Here is a 15,333-nt window from a genome sequence, read left to right on the forward strand (position 1 = left end):
TGAAAAAGGAGAGGTTACAACAATGCAGAAATACAAAAGATCATAAGAGACTATTATGAACAGGTGTATGCTAATAAAATGGACAACCTAAAGGAAATGGACAGATTCTTTGAAAAGTTCAACCTTCCAAGACTGAACCAAGAAGAAACAGAAATTATGAACAAGCCAATTACAAGCACTGAAATTAAAACTGTGATCAAAAATCTTCCAAAAAACAAAACCCTAGTGCTAGATGGCTTCACAGGTGAATTCTATGAAACATTTAGAGAAGAGTTAATGTCTATTATCCTTCTGAAACTCTTCCAAAAAATTGCAGAGGAAGGAACACTTTCAAACTCATTCTATGAGGCCACAATCACCCTGATACCAAAACCAGACAAAGATATTACAAAAAAAAAAAATTACAGGCCAATATCACTAATGAACATAGATGCAAAAACTGCAATAATAATTCTAGCAAACAATTCAACAACACATTAAAAAGCTCATACACCATGATCAAGTTGGGATGCAAGGATTCTTCAATACACACGAATCAATCAATCTGATACACCATATTAACAAACTGAAAGATAAAACTATATGACTATCCCAATAGATGAAGAAAAAGCTTTCAATAAAATTCATCACCCATTTATGATTTAAAAAAACTCTTCAAAAAATGGGCATAGAAGGAACCTACCTTAACATAATAAAGGCCATATACAACAAACCCACAGCAAACATTCTCAAAGGTGAAAAACTGAAAGCATTCCCTCTAAGATCAGAAACAAGACAAGGGTACCCTCTCACCACTATTATTCAACATAGTTTTGGAAGTCCTAGCTACAATAATCAGAGAAGAGAAAGAAATAAAAGGAATCCAGACTGGAAAGGAAGAAGTAAAACTCTCACTGTTTGCAGATGACATGATACTGTACATAGAAAACCATAAAGATACTATCAGAAAACTACTAGAACTAATCAGTGAATTTAGTAAAGTCACAGGATACAAAATCAATACACAGAAATCACTTGCATTCCCGTATACTAACAATGAAAAATCAGAAAGAGAAATTAAGGAATCAGTGCAATTTACCACTGCAACAAAAAGAATGAAATACCTAGAAATAAACCTACCTAAGGAAACAAAAGAGCTGTATGCAGAAAACTTTAAGACACTGATGAAAGAAATCAAAGATGACATAAACAGATGGAGGGATATATTCCATGTTTCTGGCTGGGAAGAATCAATATTGTGAAAATGACTGTACTACCAAAAGCAATCTACAGATTCAATGCAATCCCTATCAAACGACCAAAGGCATTTTTCACAGAGCTAGAACAAAAAGTTTCACAATTCATATGGAGACACAAAAGACCCCAAAGAGCCAAAGAAATCTTGAGGAAAAAGAATGGAGCTGGGAGGAATCAACTTACCTGATTTTAGACTATACTGCAAAGCTACAGTCATCAAGACAGTATGGTACTGATACAAAAACAGAAGTATACACCAGTGGAACAAAACAGAAAGCCCAGCAATAAATCCATGCACCTATGGACACCTTATCTTTAACAAAGGAGGCAAGAATATACAATGGGAAAAAGAGCTCTTCAATAAATGGTGCTGGAAGAATTAGAGAACTATGTGTAAAAGAATGAAATTAGAACACTTCTAACACCAAACAAAGATAAACTTGATATGGATTAAAGACCTAAATGTAAGACCAGAATCTATAAAATTCTTAGAAGAAAACACAGGCGGAACACTGTATAATATAAATCGTAGCAAGATCCTTTAAGACCCGCCTCCTAGAAAAATGGAAATAAAAACAAAAATAAATAAGTGGGACCTAATTAAACTTAAAAGTTTTTGCACACCAAATGTAACTATAAATAAGGTGAAAAGACAACCCTCAGAATGGGAGAAAATAATAGCAAATGAAGCAAGTGACAAAGGATTAATTTCCAAAATATACAAGGAGCTCATACAATTCAATACCACAAAAACAAACAACCCAATCAAAAAGTGGGCAAAAGACTTAAATAGACATTTCTCCAAAGACATATGGATGTCTAATAAACAGATGAAGAGATGCTCAACATCACTCATTATTAAAGAAATGCAAATCAAAACTACAATGAGATACACCAGTCAGAATGGCCATTATCAAGAAATCCACAAACAATAAGTGCTGGAGAGGGTGTGGAGGAGAAAAAGGAGCCCTATTGCACTGCTGGTGGGAATTTAAATGGATATAGCCACTATGGAAGACAGTAGGGAGATTCCTTAAAAATCTAGGTATAAAACCACCATAGGACACAGCAATACCACTTCTAGGCATATACCCTGAAGAAACCAAAACTGAAAAACACATATTCCCCAATGTTCATTGCAGCACTATTTACAATAGCTAGGACATGGAAGCAATCTAGATGTCCATCGACAGATGAATGGATAAAGAAGCTGGGGTACATATATACAATGGAATGCTACTCAGCCATAAAACAGAACACATCTGAGTTAATTCTAAAGAGGTGGATGGACCTAGAGCCTATTATACAGAATGAAGTAAGTCAGAAAGAGAAAAAATAAATATCATACATTAACAAATATATATAGAATCTAGAAAGATGGTACTGATGAACTTATTCGCAGAACAGCAGTGAAAACACAGATATAGAGAACAGATTTATGGACAGTTCAGTTCAGTCCAGTCACTCAGTCGTGTCCGACTCTTTGTGACCCCATGAATCGCAGCACGCCAGGCCTCCCTGTCCATCACCAACTCCCGGAGTTCACTCAGACTCACGTCCATCGAGTCAGTGATGCCATCCAGCCATCTCATCCTCTGGCGTCCCCTTCTCCTCCTGCCCCCAATCCCTCCCAGCATCAGAGTCTTTTCCAATGAGTCAGCTCTTCGCATGAGGTGGCCAAAGTACTGGAGTTTCAGCTTTAGCATCATTCCTTCCAAAGAAATCCCAGGGCTGATCTCCTTCAGAATGGACTGGTTAGATCTCCTTGCAGTCCAAGGGACTCTCAAGAGTTTTCTCCAACACCACAGTTCAAAAGCATCAATTCTTCGGCGCTCAGCTTTCTTCACAGTCCAACTCTCACATCCATACATGACCACTGGAAAAACCATAGCTTTGACTAGACCGACCTTTTGGCAAAGTAATATCTCTGCTTTTGAATATGCGATCTAGGTTGGTCATAACTTTCCTTCCAAGGAGTAAGCGTCTTTTAATTTCATGGCTGCAGTTACCATCTGCAGTGATTTTGGAGCCCAAAAAAATAAAGTCTGACACTGTTTCCCCATCTATTTCCCATGAAGTGATGGGACCGGATGCCATGACAAGGATGAGGGAAAGGAGGGAGAGGGTGAGATGAAAGGAGAGAGTAGCATGGAAGCATATACACTAACATATGTACCCAGACAGCCAATGGGAACTTGCTGTATGACTCAGGGCACTCAAACTGGGGCTCTATAATAACCTAGAGGGGTAGGAATGGGCGGGAGGTGGGAGGGAGATTCAAGAGGGAGGGGACATATGTACACCTGTGGTTAATTCATGTTGATGTATGACAGAAATCAAACCAATATTATAAAGTAATCATCACTCAACTAAAAATAAATAAATTTTTAAAAGTCACATAGAAAAATACAGATCTCAACAAAGGTAAATACGTGAATGATTATATGTAAAGAAAAAAGACAATTATTGATGCAATAGCTAGTATTACTATAACTTTGATTTGAAATTCAAAACTCTTCCACATAATTCAGGGGACTAATGCATCTAAAAGAATTACTTGCTTATGTTTTAGGGCACATGATTATAAAGATGTAATTCTGTGATATCAACAACCAAGGTGAGGTGGGATAGAGCTGTGAAGGAGCAGAGTTTTTGTATGTTATTAAAGTAGCAGCAGTGTTAGTCGCTCAGTTGTGTCCAACTCTTTAAGACCCCATGGACTGTAGCCCCCCAAGCGCCTCTGTCCATGGGATTCTCCAGATAAGAATACTGGAGTGGGTTGCCATTCTCTTCTCCAAGGGATCTTCCCAAACTGGGGACTGAACCAAAAAAAAAAAATCAACTCAACACAAAAGAAAACAGGAATGCAAGAAATGCAGGATAAAAAAGCTAGAGGGTTTATGGGAAATAAACAGCCCAATGGCAGAAGTCAGTTCCCTTCTAGAAAAATGGTACTGATGAACCTGTTTGCAGGGCAGGAAAAGAGACACAGACGTAGAGAATGAGCGTGTGGACACAGTGGGGGAAGGACAGGATGGGATGCATTAAGAGAGTAGCATTGAGACAGATACACCACCATGTGTAACACAGATAGTGGAAAGCTGCTGTGCAGCACACGGAGCTCAGCTCTGTGCTCTGTGATGGCCTGGAAGGCAGGGACATGGGACGGAGGCTCAAGAGAGAGGCTCACACTGTTGTACAGCAGAAACACAACATTGTAAAGCAGTTATCCTCCAATCAAAAAATAAATTTTAAAAACTCTATAAAAGCTTTTAATAAAAGCAAATGTATTAAACTCTGTCACCAGAAGAGACTGGCAGTGGCAGAATGGATAAAAATACATCCAATTTTAATACTGTCTATAAGAGACTCATTTGAGATACGAAGACACAAGGAAGTTGAAAGTGAAAGGATGGGAAACTAAATGCCACACAAATAATAACCAAAAGAGAACAGAAGTGGCTGTACTAATGTAAAACAAAACAGACTTTAAGTCAAGAAAGGTAGTAAGAGACAAAAGGGACGTTATATATTAATAAAAGGCTCAATACAGCAAAAAGACATAACAATTACAAACATTTACACCCCTAATTACAAGCAACCATGCAAAAGTTAACAAAATTGAAAAGAGAAATAGACAATTCTACATTAACAGTTGGGGACCTCATGACCCCACTCACAATAACAAACAGAACAACCAGACAGAAGATAAACAGAGAAACTGGGAAACTTAACACATATTAAAGAAACATTCCACCCAACAACAACAACATACGCATTTTTCTCAAGTGCACAGGGACCTTTGTCCAGAAGAGGCTGTAAGTTAAGCTACAAATTAAGTCTCAATAGATCTAAAAGATAGATCTCATACAAAGTATCTTCTCTGACTACCACAAGATAAACTTAGAATTCAGTAAGAGAGAAAACTGGAAAATTCACAAAATTGTTGAAACTAAACAACACACTTGTAAACAACCAATGGATCAAAGAAGAAATCACAAGGGGAAGTTAGAAAATACTTCAGTTCAGTTCAGTTCAGTCGCTCAGTCGTGTCCGACTCTTTGCGACCCCATGAATCGCAGCATGCCAGGCCTCCCTGTCCATCCCCAACTCCCGGAGTTCATCCAAACTCACGTGCATTGAGTTGGTGATGCCATCCAGCCATCTCATCCTCTGTCATCCCCTTCTCCTCCTGCCCCCGATCCCAATACTTAGATATGAACAAAAACAAAAACACAACATACCAAAGCTTATGTGACACAGCAAAAGTGGTGCTCCTAAGGAGGAAATTTATAACTAAAAATGCTTATATTAAAAGACAAGAAAGAAGGCTTAATCTCCAAAATATACAAATAGGTCATACGATTCAACAACAACAACAAAAACCCAATTGAAAAATTGGCAGAAGACCTGAATAGACATTTCTCCAAGGAAGACATACAGATGGCCAGTAGGCGCATGAGAAGATGCTCAACATCACTAAACTATCAGAGAAATGCAAGTCAAAACTACAATTCACCTCACACCGGTCAGAAAAGTCATTAAAAAGTCTACAAATAACAAATGCTGGAGGAGGCAGTGGAAACCTTTCTACACTGTTGGTGGGAATGTAAGTTGGTACAGCCACTAAGGAAAACAGCACGAAGGCTTCTCAGAAAACTAAAAACAGAATTACCATATGATCCGGCAATCTCACACCCAGGCACACACCTGACAAATTACAATCCAAAGAGATACATGCACCCCCGTGTTCAAAGCAGCACTATTCATGAGAGCCAAGACATGGAGACAACCTTCAGTACCCAATGACGCATGAACAGATAAAGAAAATGCAGTATGCATATATGCAATGGACTACTATGCAGGCACAAGAAATAAGGAATCTTACCATTTACAACAATTAGACAAACCTTGAGGACATTACACTAAGTAAAATAAGTCAGACAGAAAAAGACAAACTATATCATCTCAATTATATGTGGAATCAACACAGATCGATGGTTGCCAGAGATGGGGATTGGGTATGGGTGAAATAGATGAAGGTTGTCAAAGGATAACAAAGTTTCAGTTGCAAAAAAAAGTCCTGAGAATGTAATGTAATGTACAGCATAGTTCCTATATTTAGTAATACTGTATCGAATATGAAAGTCGCTAAGAGAATAAATCTTTAAATTTCTTATCAGAACAAAAAAATGTGTAACTATGTGTGGTTATGGATGTTAAGTAGACTTATTATGGTGATCATTTCATAATATAGACATATGGTTGACCCTTGAACAATGCAGAGGTTAGGGGCACCAACTCCCATGCTGTCAAAAATCCATGCATAACTTTTGACTCCCCCAAAACATAACTGCTAATAGCCTACTGTCAACTAGAAGCCTTAACAATAACATAAGCAGTTAACATACACTTTTTATGTTATTGATATATCAACAGATTTTTCATATATTCATAACATACCTTCTAGGCTACAAGGTTTGCCTTCAATTTTTTCTCAAATTGTCACAAATCTCCAAAAATTTTCCCAATATATTTATGAGAAAAAAAATCCACATGTAAGTGGCCCCATGCAATTCAAACCTATGCTGTTCAAGGGCCAACTAATGGTATACCGAATCATTACACAATACACTTGAAATTAATGTCATGTGATATGTCAATTATATCTCAATAAAAGTAAATTTTTTAAAAAGCAACCTCTTTCAACAACTGAAAAAAAAAAAAAAAGACTATCCACTCCACAGAGAATCTTTAAAAATGGTACAAATGAACTTATTTACAAAGTAGAAAAAGTCACAGATGTAAAACAAACAAACAAACACTAGTCATGGTTATCAGTTACCAGGGGGAAAAGGAGGGGGGGAGAGATAAAGTGGGCTATGGGGATTGACATAGGCACACTACTGTATACAAAATAGATAACTAATAAGGACCTACTGTATAGAACTGGGAACTCTACTCAATATTCTGCAGTGGCCTATATAGAATCTAAAAAAAGAGTGGATATATGTCTATGTATAACTGATTCACTTTGCTAAACAGCAAAAACTAACAGAATACTGTAAATCAACTATATTCCAATAAATTTTTTTTTTTTAAAAAAAGATTATCCACAGAGTAAAAAGACAACCCTAGAAGGCTCTGGGAAAAAATATTTGCAAATCATGTATGTGATAAGGGATTAATATTCAGAACATACAAAAAAACTCCTAAACCTCAACAAAAACAACCTGACTCAAAAATAGGCAATGGATTTAAATTGACATTTTGCTGAAGAATAGACACAAATGGCCAATAAGCACATAAAAAGATTCACTAATCATTACAGAAATGGCAAATTAAAAACCATAGTGACATACCACCTCACACCCATTTGTTATTGTTGTTGTTTACTAGCTAAGTCCCGTCTGACTCTTTTGCAACCCTATAGCCTGTCAGGATCCTCTGTCCATGGGATTTCCCAGGCAAGAATATTGGAGTGGGTTGCCATTTCCTTCTCCAGGGATCAAACTCGCATCTCCTGCACTGGTAGGAGGGTTCTTTCCCACTGAGCCTCCAGGGAAACCCTTACACCTATTAGGATGACTTATTAAAAAAACAAACAACAAAAAACCAGACATGTTGGAAAGATATAGAGAAATCTACACCTTTATGTACTGTTTGTAGGAATGTAAACTGGTGCTGTCACTGCGGAGAACAAGACAGAGGTTCCTCAAAAAGTCTAAAAAACAGAATTACCAAATGACGCAGTAATTCCACTTCGGGGTATGTATCTGAAAGAATCATAAGCAGGGTCTCTAAGAGACACTTGTGCCCCCATGTTCATAACAGGTAAAACACAGATGCAATCATACGTCTATCATTTTACCAATGAACATTACCAAAATGTGGTTTATACACACGATGGAATATTGCCCAGCCCTTAAAGGAAAGAAATTCTGCGATACGCTACAATATGAATGAATCGCGAAGTGAAATAAGCCAAAAAGACAAGTACCATATATGAGGTACTTAAAGCAGAGACAACAATCACAGAAAGTATAATGCTGATTACCAGAGGCTGTGGGGAAGGGAGAATGGGAATATGGGGAGTTATTACTTAATAGGCATAGAGCTTCAGATTTACAACAGGAAAAGAGTTAAAGGGATGGATGGTAGTGACGGCTGCACAACAATTGTGAATACAATCTGACACCACTGAACTGTATACTTAAAAATGGTTAATATGGTAAATTTTATGTTATGCACATTTTTAAACACACACACACAAAAGGAAAATCAGTGGTTGGCAATCTGCCTGCCAACGCAGGGGACATGGGTTCGATCCCTGGTCTGGGTACGAAGACCCACACGCCTCGGGACAACCAAGCCCATGTGCCACAACTTCTGAACCCGAGCACCTGGAGCCCGTGCTCCGCAGCAAGAGAAACCAGCGCAGCAAGAAGCCTGCGCACCACAACCACAGTGGCTCCCGCTCACCCCAACTAGGGGAAGCCGGCAAGAAGCAACGAAGAGCCAGTGCAGCCATAAATTTTTTTAAAAAAAAGGAAAATAGGGAGGAAAGTATGTCTGCTTCTGTGGCCGAAACCTTGATTGATCTTTAAGCAAGTCATCAGTTGAATAGGTACCCACTGACGACAACAATTTTGTTTCACTAATGCCAAGGAAGGTGGAAGTTCTACTGTGGAAGACACTGTCCACCCTCTCAGACCTAGGAGGAAAGTCAGTGTGTCGACCAACGCAGCAGACCCACTTCCTGCTGCAGCCTGGCCCCCAAATCCCCATCTCAAGTTCCCATCAAGTCTTGACCTATTGCCTAGACAATGGCCTGCAGCCCTCTGGGAGCTCTCACCTGCCCTTCACTTACCCAGAGACCTCAGGGAACTGTGCCCATGATACAGAGCAGGAGCCCCCCATCCCCACCCCCATCCCCACCGCCACACACTGGGAAGCCCAGCAGACAGAGGCACAGGCAGACAAGACATATAAAAACAGCACCTACTCGGAAGCCATGAACAAGGCCTGAAGGATGCTGTTCACGTAGCACGTGTTGCCCAGGTTGATTAAACCAATCTTGCCCGTGTCTGACTTGGCCATGAGCCGGGGATAAAAGCCGGCCAACTCACTCTTCTGCGAGGTCCAGGCGTCCTGCCCCAGCAGCTGCTTGATTCGGTCCTCATTGGGAACATGGAGGTCCTGAGTGAGGAACAAGCCAGAGGGTCACTGAGCACCAGGGTTAGCTCTAAGAATACCACCTCCTCCAGGAAACCCTGGAGTACAGCCTACTACACACGGGTCAAGCATACCACCCAAAAAATGTCACAGAGATGTGTGTGAACTGTCCCCTGCTTTCAAACATACTCTAGGTTTTCATCTTGACATGTGGGCCTTCGAGATGATCTTTCATGCCACAACTGCCTTTAGAAAGGGGTAAAATCTTCACTATGTAGATGAAAAAACCAAGACCCAGATAAAGGATTTTCTTAAGAGGCAGTAAATGAAGACTCTACTATATGTTAAGATGAGTCCAGGATGTGACACGCTTTAAGCAATGACAACACTGGCCCCCTGGCCCAATCCAGCCGTGCTGAGATCTCAACCCTGGTCCTGACTCCTATCCTCACAGCTCTCTGGCTGTGGTCAGTAAGCCAGCCTGACTCAGTCAGCTAACCTCCCTGGACCTCAGTTTGCTCATCTGTCAAATGAGGACACTCCTACTCGTATGTCAGTTCAGCACCCTATACTTTCATGGGGCCTGCTCCTATTTATACCTTCTTCACGTTAAAGTTCGCACAGTCAGCTTTTTCAAATTAATCAACACCACACACACACAGCCCTGGGAACTTGATCCCACAGTCAGGACGGTGGGAGGATCCTGGGGGTCTGAGGTATGAGTCCTTGGTCACAGGGGCAGGGGTTGGCACACTTTACCATTCATTACCCTTTTCACACTGGAGAGCCGCACTGAAGAGAGTATAACCAAAGCACTGGCTCTAAGGAGGACATAGTCTAAAGAAAGACACCCTAGCATAATAATGCAATATTATTTACTAGAGTTAAGTGATGATATTCATGACAGTTCCTCTAGCCCCGTTCTTATTTCCAGATCTTAGCACAGTTCCTAGATTTGTCTAAGGTTCCTGAGCTTCAAACTAGCTCAGCACTGAAAGCCCTCATCAGTGCAAAAGGCAGGGCTCAAGCAGTGGCAGTGGTTTAATACATTTGCTCACTCATTTCCCACGACTATTTATCAGATAATTTATCAGATTAGTCAGTCACCTCCCACAGATAGTAAAAATATAGGAGGTGCCTGAGGTAAGAAGCTAGACATGTGTGCTTAGCCGTGTCCAACTCTTTACGACCACATGGACTGTAGCCAGCCAGCCCCCTCTGTTCATGGAATTTTCCAGGCAAGAATACCGGAGTGGGCTGCCATTTCCTCCTCCAGGGGATTTTCCTGACCCAGGGATCGAACCCACGTCTCTTGCATCTGCTGCACTGGCAGGCAGATTCTTTACCAGCTGAGCCACCAGAGAAACCCAAAGAAAAGAAGCTAAGGGCTCAGTAACTTTGTAGTCCCTTCTTTTTTCTTCCTACGATCGCCAATCCAACCCCACCCACACACAACATGAACAAATAGGGACAAAAAGACAGAACCAACACTCTCTGCTCCCCAACACCACAAAATGCAAAAATATCCACACTAGAAAAAAAATCAAATGTCATTTTTCCCAAAGAAGGTAACTTTGTACTCATAGGAGAATAAAGAGAATAAAACAAAAACTTTCAAATAACTTTCAAGCTCCTCCTGTTACTAGAAATCTACATAAAATGTAGCTCCCTCAGCAAGGACCACAGCCCCCAGAGAAACTGCCATAACTTAACACAACTCCCTAAGTGAGAGAACTTTCCAGAATTTATAAAGGTGCCTGTATATAGAGGTCAGGAAGACTCCCTGGAGAAGGAAATGGCAATCCACACCAGTATCCTTGCCTGCAAAATCCCATAGACAGAGGAGATTGGCAGGCCACAGTCAGTGGGGTTGCAGAGAGTCTGACATGACTTAGCAACTAAAAAACAATTCAAAGGATGAATAAAATGTGGAAGAATTTTATAAACAATAAATCCTATTAATACTTGGCAGACTTGCCTCTCAAACTAGCTTGTACCAAAAGGCAGTCAAAGCCATACAGCAAGTATCACACATCTTCCTAGATCTATATTAGCTAAAATCCAAGGAAGAAAAATATGTTTCTATTAAAACAGATGTTTATAATTATGAAGCATATACTTGAATCTTTGAGATGACATGAGATTTTACAGAAACTGAGCTTGTGTCAGGCTGCTTGGCGTAAGTCCCCTGTTCTGAGGTCAAGTACTTCGGAGGAGACGTTGAGAAGCCCAGATCTGCTGGACCATGCAGTCACTCGGCCCTATTTTCTGCCCATCTTCTCGTCTTGCCTCCCTTCCACCACATGTGACCACCAAACTGGACATGCACGTTCTTGCTCCCACACCTTATCCCCTGGCCTCCTCCTCCCAGTTCCTGTCCCTCAAGGTCTAACTCCTATATCCCCTCTCCAGAAGACTTTCCATAATCTTCTCAAGTGGGGGCCCTCACACTATCTACACCTGTCTTATAGAGATTAACTCCCTACAGCCAATTGCATATGTATTTGCAGACTCACCTCGACCCCCTGGATCAGGCCACAGCCTCCAGTGTGCAAAACCCGGGTCTTCCTCAGCGTGAGCTTCCCCTGGTGCCCAGTTCAGGGCCGTGCTCCCTCTTTGTTCACACCTCCATGATACCATACGTCACACCACAGTCCTGTTCATTCACTCATTTATTAGACACACAGATCAAAACGACACGGTCCCTGCCCATCAGAAGCTCACAGGAACAGTCATTTCCAACAAGTTTGAGTCCTGTCTCCTCTGCTCAACCACCTCCAGTGCCAAGGAGCTCATGATCTAATAAGGCAGCTGCTTCTGCTGTTGGTTAGTTCTGACTGTTAAAAAAAAAAAAAACAACTCTCTCATGCTCAACTGGAAGAACTGAGAAAATCCAAGTAAATGACAGGTAAATGTTGTGTTTTCCTACTCTCATTCATGGTGGATTGTTCCCTTGTGTGTTTTGTATTTGGGGATTATAAACTCATCTTTAATAGAATTTTATCTTTGTGGCTTGAAAGTGGTTTCTTCTCTGCTTTTATCAGGCAACCCTTGGGTATTACAAGTTTATGACCACTTTCAGTGTTAGTATCTGAGCTTAAGAGGTCCCATAACTGCAGAAAAAGATATGAACCTGAACCCCTAAAATCAGATGAGAGCAGTCCAGTGATGACAAATTTCTTTTTTCCCAATCCAAGCCGGAGAACTTTCCTTGATGTCTATTTGGGACCATGTGTATTTTTTCTAGAACATCATTTTGCTAATAGTAAAGCCTTTTTTGGGTCCCGAATTACAGGGGCCCCTTGATACTAACTCCCTCCTGACGGCAGGCTCTAACCTCAACTCCTGTCCCCACCAGCTCATGCCCCGTGGGGGCTGAGGTTGGCCATCTCACCCAACCTCCCTCCCCACCTCATGGCTAAAGAGTATCACCTCTCATTCGCCACTCTGGAATTTGATTTTCTCTTCCTTTTCGGACCCTGTGGATCCTTACTTACTCTCTTGCAAGCTCAGCTATATACTTAAAAAGATGTTTGTTATATTTTAACAAGCATTTCTGGGTGTTTTCCAATGGGACATTTCTCAGGTTACTTATCTGCTGTGTTACAGATATGGAAGTCAGATCAGAGGTCCTAAAAGGATCACCACCTACCTGGACATCCATCACCCACACTTGAACCTGTCCTCTGTATCATGCAGTGGGAAAGGGCTCGGCAACCCTGGGCCCTGGCTGCATCTCTCACTATCTCCACGACTGTGAATAAAATACCATACCTCTCAGAGTCTCATTTTCCTCATCTATGAAACTGAAACATCAGTACCTGCCTCATAGGTTTCTAGTAAGCAACAGAAGACAGATGTATTAGAAGACACTGCCAAGTGTGACTCTAGCTACAAACACTGGTTATTGTCCTAGCTGTTCAGATGAAGCTGGGTTCAGAAGCCTTTTCTTCCTTGCAGCTTCCACCTCTGACTGGAGGAGATCTGTCCCTCTTCTGCCTCCTCACTGCTCTTGGGCTGATCCTCACAGGTATTTCATAAGCTGCTTAGATCAGAGTTATGGGTAAACACGTCAGTCACCCCACTAGGCTGTGAGCTTCTCACAGGGAGGAGATTTGATCTGCCTCATGCCTGCGTCCACAGTTCCCAGCCTGGGCCTGGCACAGAGTGTGGCATAAGTCTGCTCCTGGAGCGCTCAGTCTAAGAGCAGACCGACACACAGACAGTGACGCTGTGTGGCAGAGGGATGGACTAGGGCTGTGGAAGCTCAAAGAGGCCATGATCCAGCCAAGGGACAGGGCTGGGGTGGGGGCTCATTCAGAGTCATCAGAGCCTTCAAGAAGGCTTAGGAGGAGGAGCAGGAGCTATCCAGGCAGAACAAGAGAGGAGTTTAAGTTAGAGTGATTGGCACGTACAAAGGCTCAGAACAGTCAAGACAGGAAGAGCCATCTAGGGGAATGAAAGGTGGCTCAGGGTGCCTGAAGCACAGGATGCGCCGGGGGAGATGACGGGAGGCAGTCAAGGGCTAAAGGAGGGACGGCTGCCACCAACCTGCAGCATGGCCTTGAGCAAAGCCCCAACTGGCACCTTTGTCAGAGTGGGGTGCGGGAACAGTGGGGACTGTCGCTCACCTTGATGGCCTCCATGACAGGCTCATACAGATCCGGGAAGCCGGGAAACCGGAACACCATGCAGTGCACCAGCTCCGCCAACTGCTCCAGGCAGCTGGTCCCCGAGTTGGAGTCCTCCTTGACCAGAGACGCCACCATCGGGGGGATGTGAGGGAGGAGCTGGAGAGCAGAGGAGGGTCAGTCAGCACCAGATTCCCCGCCTGAGTTGTGGGGTGGAAATCAATGCTGGAAGCACCCGGAGCTTCTTCAAAGCAGGGAGCTGTGCCCACCTGACCACTGTGCCCCTCACCTGCCTGGGGCTCTAAGCTCTGCAGGCAGCTGACTCTTTACAACACAAATAAAGAGTCTGCCTCACTCTCTTCATCTGTTTAATGGGAAAACAGTTCCCTGCTCACAGCTGAGGGCAGGCCTGAGCCCCAGCTATCGAGTATCAGCCAACCGATCTGCCTGAAGAGCCTGAAGGGCAGAGTGACCCGCGCTACTCTGTCACCCAGGAGTGATGCTGGGGCCACAGTGTGGTCAGCTTGTGGCAGCCCTGACAGAGATGAGTGGCAGCAAATGTTTAACGTGGAAAGCACTTCCTCCCACGGTGACATGTGGCGATTACTCTCCCCATCCTACAGATGAAGACATTAAATGAGACAGCTTATGTAATTTGGCAAGGACTTCACCATTGCTGTCTGAGCCAGGTCTGTATGAACCCAAAGCCCATTTTTTTTTCCTCTGTGCTATAGTGTTAACTTTCAAACCTACAGGGAAGCCACACCATAATGTACCAAGGATGGAAGAGTCAGGGCACAGAAACTGGAAGCAGGGGAGCCCAGGAGAAGGATGAGGGCGGGGGGGAAATATATATATATATATATATATATATATATATATATATCAAGTCCCTTGCACGTAACAGGCTATGACAAATGTGACCTCATCTAACCCTGTTCCACCAGCCTAAGGGTTTACCCCCAACCCACGCTCTGAGAGCTAAGTGTCTGGCCCAAGGTCACCACATCTGATCAATGGCAGAGCTGAGACTCAACCCCATGCAACCCCAATCCCTGGTTCGGTGCTCTTCCCACTGCACAAGTCAGGAAGCATTTTTCAGCACTGATCAAGGGCCACAAGAATCCCGGGCCCCTTCTGCAGGGCTGCAGGCTGCTCTTCCCAAGGGAGGGCCCAGAAGGCAGCAGAAAGGGCCCGGAGCTGAGGCCAGGCCTCCTGGGTGCTGATGGACAGCAGGGTTTAGACTGGACTCCTGATGGACTCCTGACCTACACTGGGTCAGACCAACTCA

General features: G+C 42.6%; 1 protein-coding gene across 1 annotated transcript in view; it reads right to left on the reverse strand.

Annotated features, from left to right (window-relative positions):
* Positions 1 to 15,333, reverse strand: part of USP35 (ubiquitin specific peptidase 35) — a 64,153-nt gene that overhangs the window by 37,762 nt on the left and 11,058 nt on the right. The window contains exons 6-7 of the mRNA XM_059883232.1: positions 14,043 to 14,201; positions 9,242 to 9,435 (exon numbers count right to left, since the gene is read on the reverse strand). Of these exons, the coding sequence (XP_059739215.1) occupies positions 9,242 to 9,435; positions 14,043 to 14,201 (353 nt within the window). The remainder of the gene's footprint in view (positions 1 to 9,241; positions 9,436 to 14,042; positions 14,202 to 15,333) is intronic.

The sequence above is a fragment of the Bos taurus genome, chromosome 29 (assembly GCF_002263795.3).
Source record: "Bos taurus isolate L1 Dominette 01449 registration number 42190680 breed Hereford chromosome 29, ARS-UCD2.0, whole genome shotgun sequence".
Lineage (NCBI taxonomy): Eukaryota > Metazoa > Chordata > Mammalia > Artiodactyla > Bovidae > Bos > Bos taurus.